The sequence below is a fragment of the Nelumbo lutea genome, chromosome 1 (genome assembly GCF_056320005.1).
Source record: "Nelumbo lutea isolate HS-2025 chromosome 1, American lotus-T2T, whole genome shotgun sequence".
Classification (NCBI taxonomy): Eukaryota; Viridiplantae; Streptophyta; class Magnoliopsida; order Proteales; family Nelumbonaceae; genus Nelumbo; species Nelumbo lutea.
The window spans coordinates 6,891,453-6,903,921 of record NC_142684.1 but is presented as its reverse complement, the minus strand read 5'-3'; the positions used below and the strand labels follow the sequence as shown (position 1 = coordinate 6,903,921).

The window sequence follows — 12,469 nt, the reverse complement described above, 5'->3', positions numbered from 1 at the left end:
TAACCACAAACCAAACAAATGTCCTACCCAAAAGAAAAAAAAGGAAAAACAGAAAGAAAACCTAAACCAATAGATGCCGATATATAGCTATATCATTGTTTTGCTGATCTACCATCACCTTGGAATTCCTGCAATGTAATGATATTCCAATTAATAACATAATTTTTTTCAAACCAATCCAAAACTTGTTCAAAATTCAGTAAAGAGCATAAATATTTTATAAAGAAAATTCAATCAGTTTCTATAATGGTGATCATTGGCATGTAGTGTATGAAGAATAAGTTCAATTTATGGACAGTGTGTCATTTTTATAGTTTTCAAGGCATCTAATGATGATTCTGGGCGACGCTGGGGTGCCTAGGAGCCTAAGTCATAAAAATTTTATAATATAAAAAATAAATTAACTTATTTTTAATCCTTCAATTATAAATACCATTCAATATGTATATTAATTGAAAAAATAGTAATAATTCTCCTTTTAAGGTAAATACCTAAATATGTTAGAGTACATTAATGAGAATGGGATCTAAACAAGTGGTCACTGTGATAGGATTTACTGCTCTATCAAACAAAGTGAAATATCTTTAATAATGTCTTCTTTGATATGATGGAAAATCGGAACCGACTGTGGTAGAGCTTTCAATGGGTTGGATCTGGTTGGAATCAGAACTAACTTGACAAGAAATATTAAGGAACTGAAACTGAACTAGATCCAATAGGGTCTGTAATTTTAGACCTAGGATTGAACCTATCGCTTCTTGGGAAAATCGGGTTTGATGCAATGGACTCGATTATAATAAACCTACTAAAAATATTATATATATTACTTGGATTAGGTCTAAGTCAGTTTGGGACTGATTAGAACTGATTCCAAACCAATAATAATCAGAAAAATATATCAGGAACTGAAACCAATCCATCAGTACCAAATCCTGCAACGAGAACTAGGCCAACTGGTTTAGGTCCATCGGATTGGTCCTGGCCCATTGACAGCCCTAGATTTGATTAGGAGCACAGGGTTGATTTAATTAGGGCTAGGAGATTCCTACAAAAATTGAGATTCTTTTAAGCAAAAGTTTTTATGATTCCTGGTGTCGTACTAGGCCAACTGGTTTAGGTCCATCGGATATGAGTTCTCAGAACTTCTTCTTCTTCCTCAGATCTGAGACACAAATTCTCTCCTGCTTGTACTGCAACTGCCATCTAGGTCAGTCAGCAGTTTTTTGACTAAGTCAACGGTTTTTAACCCAGGAACGGGCTAGGTGTGAAACGGAACTGGTTGTTTGGACAGTTTGCAGGCCCAACGGTCTGACCGTCCGAGTCAATGATGATTCAAAAACATTGTGTTGAATCCAACATAAACATGCCAGTTCTCAGGTGAAGAACAATGGAAAATAACAAGAGAAGTGAGATTTATAAGATAAAAAGATAGTCATCTTTGTGAGAAAAAGTTAAAAAAGAGTTTTAAGAGATTTATAAAAAGAGGTTATAAGAGATTTATAAGATAAAAAGATAGTCATTTTGTGAGAAAAAGAAAATATTGAATTGAGCTTAAGGCTCACTTTGGAAGGAGTACAAATACAAATATGTACAGTGCAAATGCATACAAAATACAAGGTTTTGCACTCTATGAATTTGCATTAGTACTCCTTCCAAACTGAGCTTAAGTATTTTTCACTTAGATTCTTGAAATCTTTTCAAGTGCTAGAGCCCCTAGCATATTGTGCAATTTGAATGGTTTTATTTGCAATTGCATATCAGCCTATTGAGAGACATTGTATTTATTTATACTTTTATTGTTCATATCTTATTTGTACTTATATAGTTAGTGGTTTTCTAGTTGTATGTGAAAAGTTTGGATAACACCCACAAGCCTATTTAGTAATTGGAATATCACTTGTAAGTCTATTTGGTGAAATCTATTGTCAGCACCCGCAAGTCCAATTATGGTAATGGTCTTATTGACACCTAAAAGTCCAATTGGTGCAATGGTTTTGTTGACACCCAGAAGTCCAATTAGTATAGTGGAAATTCTCTAGCAGTGTGCCTAAGGAGAGAGTGTAGGGCAGGTTTGGTCAAACCTCTATGTATTTTGCGTGTAATTTCTGTTATTCTTGCCATTTCTTTTGATAATTCTTATTGGTTTTCCATATTTAATTTTGAAATCTTTGTATATACTGGCTTTACATTATTATTCTCAATCATTATGATTTTGCATTCATTTTGAAAAGGGGATAATTGGGAGAATTTTATAGAACCCAATTCACCCCTCTCGGGTAGCAAGTGGTATTAATGCAAGTTTTCCATTGATTTATCTTGATTGCTAGGTGAAATAGAAAAGCCACCCAAGCTAGCACTTCCTATTTTGAAGGATAATCTATCTCTAAACCTCCAATCTTTAATGGTACAGATTATATCTATTGGAGGGTGAGGATGAGAGTTTATCTCATCTATCTTGACTATAATCTTTGGCAAATAGTAGAGAATGAACTATATAGTCTTACCAAAAAGGTAGGAGAGGTGATGGTAGAGAAATCCTCCTCAAAATGGACTGAGGACGAAAAGTACAAAATTTCATTGAATGCTAGGGCTATGAACCGTTTCTATTGCATTGGGTAGGAATGAGATTAGGTCAATAGGATTTCAACTTGTGATGCAACATAAGAAATATGGAGAACCCTAAGGCTGTGTTTGGTTTGAAGGAAAAAGTAGGGAAACCTATACAAGATTTGTGAAGGTTTCCCTACTTTTCCCTTCCTTTCCCTACTTTTTCCTTCAAACCAAACATAGCCTAAAGGCTACCCATGAGGGAATCAACCAATTAAAAAGAGTCCAAAATAAGCATGTCGTACATGCATATGAGCTTTTCAAAATGAATAGAAAAAATAGAAAGGATAGGATCAATGGATGAAGTCATTCCAAGGAGCCTACGAACATATGCAATAAGTGAGAAAATGAGAGAAAGTAGACAATGATAGTTTTAGTGTATGCATAAATTAAAAGACCTTTGGCAACACCCATAAGAACAAATGATTTGTTCTAGTTGAAGGGGCTAGAATAGGTATGCAAAGACCAAATAGGACATGGGTCAAAGCAGTAAGAAATGATTTATGTACTACTGGTTTAACAATGGATATGGCTTTAAATAAACAGGCCGGTAAAATAGGATTCATGTAGATGACTCCATATGGTTGGGATAAGGCTTGAATGATGATCACCATTATGATCATGATCATAGAAAATGATTAAAATAAATAAAGCACCCTTCTCTTTATGTATTTAGAATTAAAAAAAAAAACGATTCTAAAACCCAATTAGATTTTAGAATTCCATCCAAATGGAAACTAAGAATGGGATTATGAGATTAGGACATTAGTGCCTAATTGGCAATAGGAATGGCCTTAAAGGAGCACTTTGATCAGAGAGATGATTTAGGTATTGTCAAGAGATCAACCCTTAATTAATTTATTATATGTATGATTCACCATATATGAGAAATAATTAACGTTATTTATAGGTCAATTTTGACATATTATGACTTTTCTTTACAATTATTTTTATTTTTGGAATATTCTACCTTATAGAGAATATATTAATAGAAAAAACTCCCACCCCTTTTTTAAAAGGAGGCAATGGTTCTTTTTCACAAAAAATAACAAGCCAACGTCTCCATGTAGGTAGGGGACTGGGGGTGCAACTCGAGTGGGTTGAATTGTTTTGGGGTAAACCCAAGCCCAACCCTAATATGGAAACTTAGGGCTTGGGCCAGGCCCAACTGGAGGTCAAGCCCAAATATATCAACAAAGGCCCAACTCGAGCTTAATTCAACACAACTTGGGCTTGGGCTCAAGCTCGTATGGGCATGGTTAGGTTGGAAGGGTTTGATTAATATGTTTTGAGCATCCATCTAAGAGTAAAATGAATTGGAAATATGAATAAAAATGATAATAGTAAATAATTAGAAATAGATGGCGTTACATAAATAAAATGCACAATAAGAAGCCATTGTCAAGCCGTACGTACCTTGAGCTAGCTAGGAATACAATGAGGTAGTGAAATATTTTTCAAAAGTGGACTTAGTGCTTTCATCATCCCATTCTAGCGCGTTCCACCACTCCTCACTTGCTTTAATCCATTGCATAGTGTTGTTGGCGGTATTGGAGTCAAATGGGAGCTTCTTCAACTTTGGGCATTCTATCACTACAATTTCCTCTAGGCAAGGAAGAGGCAATGCTCCAGGGTATATGATTTCTAATTCTGGTAGCTGTAGCAGTAATATAAACTTGAGACTTGACAATGGTTTCGACCTTTCTTCGGCGTCTTCTTCATCACTCGCTACTACCAGTTTTAATCTTGGTAGATCACCCAGCCATAGTCTTTTGAGCTTTTGAGTATGACGAAGCCAGGTGAGGTCCTCCAAAACTTGACAATTACAGATTTCTGCATCTTGAAGGTTTTCTAAGAACACATGCGGCGGAAACTCCACAATCTGTAACTTGGGGAGGCCAGTGAGTGATAGCATCTCCAGGTTCAAGGTCGACCCGTTCTCGGTACGCCAACTAATGCTCACCTCTCTTAACCGCGGACAATTCTTTATCCGAAGCTCTGTCAGATGCTTCATGTTTTCAATGTTAGTAGTTATTCTAATAGATTTGTTCTCATAATCTTGAACACACAGACGTGTTGTGTACTTCCGCAACTTGTCGGAGTTGATCCAACTTTGGAGAGAGATGTCGCTTTTAATTGTGACACTCAGGTCAGTAAAGTGTTTCAAGGTTTCAAATAATTCCATCAATCTTGACCTACCTTCTAATTCCCAATCCCCAAACTTAGAGTTAAATAGGTCCAATAACCTCAGATCCAACAGCCTTAGGATTCCCTCAATCGAAACCACACCAAGATTAAATGCTCCACTCAAATTCAAATACTTTAATTTGGTCAAGTTTCCCACTTGGTATGGCAATTCCGTTATATCCGTATATGCGAGACTGAGATACTCCAATTTAACCAATTCAACCATCATTCTTGTGAACTCTTTTCCTATTGAACAATAGGATAAATCCAAAACTCTAAGAGAATTGGTGGCAGATTGGAAGAAGTTAGTAGGGAATTTCATTCGCTGATTGAAGTCAAGATTTATGTCAGTGATGAAGGTTGTAAGGTTGGGGCACTCAGGCGAGACGACTGTATTAATATTTTGGTGCTCTACTTGATCAGGCGTACTGGATGTAGAAGTCATCACAAATATCCGCTTTGTCTCGTGCCACTCCTCAAGCTCATAAGACGCTGCCTTGGTCAAATCGTCATACCTGACCAGCAAATGCACGTCCTTATTCCTTCCATCGTTGGAAATTATCCACAATGCCATGTCACGGATCAAATCATGCATCTTTACATGGTAAGTCCCGTCGGGCTCTAACAAACAAGCCCTTTTTAGAGTTTCAATAATATCATATCCTTCATTGAATGCTTCCCTCATTTCGTCAAATCCTTTTATAAACCCTTCCCCGATCCAATATGAAATAACTGGTGCAACCCAAATGGAATGATCTTCGGGAAACAGGGAGCAATATAAGAAACAAGATTTGACTTTATCATTTGGCAAGAAGTCATAGCTAAACTTCAAAATGGAAAACACTTTCTCTTCCATACCTGAAACTTCTGTCGGATGATTCTGCAGCATCGTGATGGCATGTTCCCACTCTTGAGGAGTCGTCTTGCCAGCCATGGCACGGCCAATGGTGATGAGTGCTAAGGGCAAGCCACCGCACTCGTTGGCAACATCCTTAGCGAGCCGAGGTATGTCTGGATGACATTTAAGGGTGTCCTCTCCCACCTTCTCTTGAAATAGACTCCATGCTTCGTCGGGAGGTAAGCATTCAACTTTGAACTTTCTCTTAGCTTCCATGGCTCCACAAACTTGTTCAGATCTAGTCGTGAATATTACCTTCGATGACTTGTTGTTTGAATTAGCAGGGTGAGGAATTCCAATCTCACTCATGTCGAATGGAGCCCATATGTCATCCAATAGGAGCAAGAACGTTTTTCGAGTCAACAACCTGAAAATTTGAGGTGCCTCTGCAACCTGGTTTTTATCTTCTTTTTGTGTAATCCCCATTGTATCACCGATTCCCTTCCGAATCGCTTGTTTCATCTCTACTTCCTTTAATCCCTTGGACAAGCCAACCCAAATCACAACATCAAAATCACCGTTCGCTGTCTTTTGGAGAAACACGTTGTTGATCTTCTTCAGAAGGGTCGTCTTTCCAACTCCCCCTATACCGTAAAGTCCAATAATACCAGCTTGATTTTCTCTTATGCAACTACACACCTTGTCAAACATCAAGTCACTGCCCTTAATTGATGGTAGAGGAATTTCTTCTCCTGCAAGTGGAATCCGTCTATGAGCCACCTCAGTGAAACTGTTGCCTTGGTCGATTAATGCATCCACTTCATTGAGCAATTGAGCCACTTTCTTGCCAAGCTTGTAGCTAGCGAAGCAGTTCCTGGGACAGTAATCTCCAAGACAGTGACAATCCTTGTGAATCCGTCGAGAACATTCATCTAGGATATTCTGAGCTTCCCCTTGTCTTTGTTCTACACGTTGCAGCCACCCATCCACTTCATTTGTCCATGTCATTCCCCTCACATCTGCCTCCACTCTTGTCTTCACGTCGTCTCGTAAATTCTTCAATCTCTCCAAGCTTCCACTCAAAGATCTGTGATTTTCTTCTAATTTAAAGACATAGGTTGAATAATTAGGCCCTCCAAAGCAAGCCCAGCATTGGAGGGCAAGGTTGCAGCAGGAGATCGGATCAACCATGGCACTTTGGAGATTCTGAGCTAGAATGTAGAGGAAAGATGGGGAGAGGGAAAGAAAGGGGCAGTTCTAATGGAAATCTATAGTCACGGCGCAATTTGGAAAATTAAACCAAGTTCGAAATCCGTAAATAGTATGCCGTAGCCATGCATCCACGGTTCGTCTAAACTATTCACTAATGATTTGTTTAATGAATTTCATTAGATTTAAAGATTATTATTTTCAGCCCACTGGTGTTTCTTTTATTAAGTTTTAGCAAACATCAATAGTAGCAGTAGTATTTTCAGCACCCCACCCCCCCAGTGGTGTTTCTTTTTATCAATTTTTAGTGAACCACTAGCAAATTGGCCACATTGTGAACAGCCGTGTTAGCATTTCTAGAAATATGATAAACCAAAAAAAATTGAGAAGCGATGCAGCAGCTGTTTTGCACTCAGCGACCAAAGCGTTTATTGCCCATACTGACCCCACCAACCATCTGCATCCTTGGTGTAAGAAATGTTTGTAGGATATATCAAATATTTCCAAGTGGAAGACACCAAAAATTTTGATTTTCTAAATATTTGGCAGAGGATTTTTACCTATAGTGTATTGTTTTACTTCAGAAATCTCTAGCATAATTTAGTAACCAAGGCCTTGTTCTTCATTTTAGCATCATATAGACCAATGCCACCTTGATCCTTGGGGTTTCAATTCTTTCAAGTGAGCTTTGTTTTTTCCTTTTTAACTGTGCCCCACCAGAAATCTTTGCTTAAATTATTAATTGAGGAACAAATAAATAGGCTTTGGCATCAAATTAGTTTGCATGTTATAATTTGGAATGATTTCAATGGTTGACTTTATTAGTAGTGTTCTGCTTGAGAGATATTTTCTTTTCCAACCACTCAGATTCTTTTGGATTTTTTTTCTACAATTAAATGAATTGCGCAAGTTGTAAATGTGTAGTGGCTAAAATAATGCTCGTAGCATCCCCCATTGGTCTAAAATAATTCATTGCTAAATTGTTAAATGAATTGCTTAAGTTGAAAATGTGTAATGACTAAAATAATGCTCGTAGCATCACTGGCAACCACCATTGATCTAAATATTTCATTGGTGCTTTGTTAAATGAATTGTTATGAACTTTAAGAGAATTGTTTTCAGTCCCGGAAGGGTGTCTATTTTCTATTGTTTGGTGAACATGAGCATCATTTTCTAAAGAGTTTAAAGCTGTTTAAATGGGATTGACTAAAACCAATCCTTTTAATCCATCTATATCTTTGCACTTAGGGTCGGTTTGGTTAGCAGTTCGAATCGGTATCAGAATCGGAATCAAAATTCTTTGGAATTGGAATAAGAATGGTCTATTTTTATAATCTGTTTGGTTCAAACAGGAATGAGAATAGAAATTAGAATAAGCAAGAATGACATTTCATTCCTAAGGAAGGGGAAGGGGAAGGAAATGACCATTCCCTCAAATATGAAAATGCTATTGTAACAAGAATGGGAATGGAATTCTAATTCTGCCTAACCAAACAGTGGCTATTCCAATTCCAATTCCAGACCCCTAAACCAAACAGGGTCTTAGTCCTAAAGCCCCTAAAACCTAAGGCTGAATAGGTTTTCTTACTTTTTCCCTTTCTTTCAAACCATATGCATTTTCACTACCTTTCCTTTTAGGCTGCGTTTTGGTTTCAAGGATAAAGTAGGGAAAGAAAGGGAAACCTATACAAAATTTGTACCCTACCTTTTCCTTCAAACCAAACATATTTGTGTCAGCACTGGATTATTATTTCCCCAATTACTCAATTAACTAGCGGAGGGGCCCTATGAAATTATAACATTGCTATTTGCTATATAAACAAGGGTTCGACTATGATATGGAAAAGATATGATATCTAAAATACTTATGACCAATCAATTGGAATCATAAACGTGGTAGCCAGTCAGTGTTATTTATTAATTCATGGGTGGGTTTTGATTGGTCAAAACTCTTCCCATACCATATCTTTTCCGCATCATAGATTTTCCCTATAAAAAAAGACAATGGTTTCTTAATAAGAAACTTGTAATTATAAGTACTCAAATCTTGAAACTCATATAAAGACTTACAAGAGATCATTATGTGCTCGCATTTTAATAATGCTTCAACAAAGTATCTCATATAAAAGAACACAATCATACAATGATAATCGTAAGTTCTACTTCTTAGTTGTCCTTTGTTTCACATCGACAATTCCTAGTTGACCCAGACGGTAGGACTGTTCAGCCTAGGAACCGTCCAAGCAACCAGTTCCATTTTACCCCAAACCCGATCCTTGGTCAAAAATCATTGAATCAGTCAATGACCCGTTGACCCGGGGGTCGAACTGTTGACCCGTGCAACGATTTTTGGTCATTTTTATTTTTAATTATTTTTTATTTTTGTTGTCAGAACAGGTCATCCGGTCAAACCGGATGGTCGAACCATCAACCTAGAAACCGGTGGCCAGAATGGTTCCATTTCTGGGTCATTTTTTCTAGATGTCAATAATTAGACAAAATAAATTTGTTGTCATAGTCATGGGAATGGTGGACATTGCAAGGGATTCCAAAACCTTAAAAGGTAAATCCAAAGTGACCTTAAACACAAAAAAAAAAATGACGGTAAACCCGCAAAATTGGAAAAACCAAAGAAAGATACAAAGCAGATCATCTTGTACGAAAAAAAAAACATTACACAAGAAAACCCAAAGAAAAAACGAAAGGGAAGAAATAAAATGGTGGTAAATCCTAAACCGTTTTGGAGTATCTTGAAGAAGAAGACCAAACACAAAGAAAAAAGCAAAAGCAGAAAATGAAAGAAAAAGAGGAACATACGGAACACGTTCGAATAAAGCCCACAATAGAAGAAACCTTTGAATAATGAAAATCCAAAAGCATAAATGGTTTTCAAATCGCCGTTGACCTGGACGGATGAACATTTCGGCCCGGGAACCGTCTAGGCAACCGGTTCCCTTTTACTCTAATCTTGGTCCCTGGCCAAAAATCGTTGAATCGGTCAATGACCCATTGACCCAGGTGATCGAACTGTCAACCCGTTGACCCGTTCAATGGTTTTTGTCCATTTTTTTATTTTTTTAATTGGGAACCGTCCAGGCAACCGGTTCCGTTTTATCCCAATCCTGGTCCTTGGCCAAAAACCGTTGAATCGGTCAATGACCCATTGACCTGGGCGGTTCAAATGTTAACTTAGCTGAACCATGCAGGGTGGCTGGGCGAAATTTCAAAAATTTCTTTCTCCCATCCAGGAATCATATTCATTGATTTAGAAAAACTACATTTTTCAAGGTTCGTTCTTGAAAAAAACTGGACCAAATCTGAAACCATGATTAGGGAGAGTAATACCTGATACGGAATCCATGCAAAAAGCTCCTCCCAATGTAAGTGTTTACACCCAAAGAGGGTACCAAATCCTTCCTCCACTGAAAATGGCACAACTTAGGGTGAGGCAGGATCAGCAAGTGGATTCTTCAGCAAGAACCACAATTCTTCAGCAAGAATTGTGTAGGGATGTGAGCACAGCTTCAAGATTGTTTCTTCCATCAAGAAACAATATCATATTCCAATATTGATCACTCAAAGAGGTGGAGATTGAACAAGGTAGGGCGGCAAGAACAGAGAGAAAACTGAATGCAGAAAAGTCAGTCAAACTATGTATGTATTCCAGTTTGCCCTCCTCGTTTATATAGACCTTAAAGAGTTAATCTCCTAATCTGATTATGAATTTCTTGATCCAAATCTTTATTGGATCTGAACTCTTTAAGCGATAAGGCTTATCCCTTATCTTATTTGCAGATCAGGATCAACTTCTCCTAATCCAATTAGAAGTTTCCTAATCCAAATCTTTATTTGGATCTGGACTCTTTAAGTGGATAAGAGTTATCCTCTTATCCTTATCTACTAATCCATACCCAGATTCGTCCCCTATTTAATTAATCCAATTAACCCAGTTCGAAATGCGCTTTAGGCCATTAAGCTTTTAGGCTCATTTCCCTTTAAGTGCTGGCTAGCTTGGCTCTCTTTGTATGGCATAGGACCCTATCATTGATCTCCACATAAGATGCATGGGTTCAGCCTAGCTTTTGTTATAAGGTCTGGCCGAATTCACTGCTAAATACAGTGAACCCTTGAGTCCATCAGTATGGGCTCTTAATGGGCCCAACATTTACACTAAATGGTCCTTGGGTCCAGCCATCTTATGAAAGCCCAAGGACTATGGGCAGATGTGAGATTAGCCCATCAGGTTTATTATCCCTAAATGGTCTTATACTTAACCTCTCAGTCCATAATGATCAAATACTGCATGACAAAAGATGACCTCTCCTTCGGCTACAAAGTATAGTGTTGCACTCTCTACTCACATGGATCATGTGAATTAAAACCTTTTTGCAAACATTTTGTGAAACCATAATATAGATGTATATCTCTATATAAATATATTTTGGAAAAACAAATCTCAACAATTTGAAATCAACTACCAGCAATTTAGGTTTCCATCAAAGAGAGTGCATTTCCCGATCATTCACTTTGTCCGACAAAGGGGCTGATCTTGTCACTATGATCACCCACTCAAGTGAATCTTGGATTGCCCCAACATACACAGGTTTTGACCCCCTCTAAGGATCTCACTGATTGGCATATCAAAGATAGCTCAATCAAATACCTAGTGTAGTACCATAATCGAGTCTAGGGGTCAGGTGTAATATTTCAGTTTTTCCCATCTGTCTCCAAGGTCCAAGGCAATACTAGAATTTGGTCCGGTTCAGGGTTTCAAGCAAACCCACACTAGATCTACCTCAAGTTTCACCCTGGTAGATGAAATAAGCCACCCCAATCCACTTTGCGGCACATCAGTGTCAGCCTTGACAGGATAAATCTCCCCAGATCTATCCAACGGTTGTGAAGATTCTAAGCTAACATGAGTCTCATAAGTGTCCAGTTTAAGGGTATTACACAGAAACACACAAAAATAACATGAATCAATTATGCACTTTATTCATTTACTATAAATGCACTAGTACATCAATCTGATTGGAGCTAAGGGCATACACTGTTGAACATGACCCATTGACCTGGACGGTCGAACCGTTAACCTGTTCAATGGTTTTAGCCATTTTTTTATTTTTTGTTGTGAAAACAAGCCATCCGTTCAAACCATTGACCCAAAAACCGGTGGCCAGAACGATTCCATTTTCTGGTCGTATGAGTCACATGCTTGAATGACATAACACATATGATACTACTTAATGGACGTCACACACTCAATTTTTTTGCCTATAGTTTTTGTTGTCAGAACGGGGCGCCCATTCGAACCAGATGATCAAACTGCCATTTTTTTATTTTTTTAATTATGAATCGTCCAGGCAACTGATTCTATTTTACCCCATTCCCGATCCTTGGCCAAAAACCATTGAATCGGTCAACTACCCATTGACCTGAGCGGTCGAACCATCGACCTATTGACCCGTTCAATGGTTTTTGGCCATTTTTTATTTTTTTAATTTTTGTTGTCAGAATGGGTTGTCCATTTGAACCGGACGGTTGAACCGTCAACCCGAAAACCAGTGGCCAGAATGATTCTATTTTTGAGTCGTATGAGCCACACACTCAAATGACATAACACATATG

General features: G+C 37.8%; 1 protein-coding gene across 1 annotated transcript; it reads right to left on the bottom strand.

The window, feature by feature from the left end:
• On the bottom strand, positions 1 to 6,823 carry LOC148873362 (putative disease resistance protein At1g61300). The gene is made up of 2 exons (XM_088965555.1): positions 4,024 to 6,823; positions 1 to 128 (listed from the first exon to the last, which is right to left on the bottom strand). The coding sequence occupies exon 1, from the start codon at positions 6,821 to 6,823 to the stop codon at positions 4,034 to 4,036; it is 2,790 nt and encodes a 929-aa protein (XP_088821681.1). The 3' UTR covers positions 1 to 128; positions 4,024 to 4,033.
• Positions 6,824 to 12,469: the final 5,646 nt, after the last annotated feature.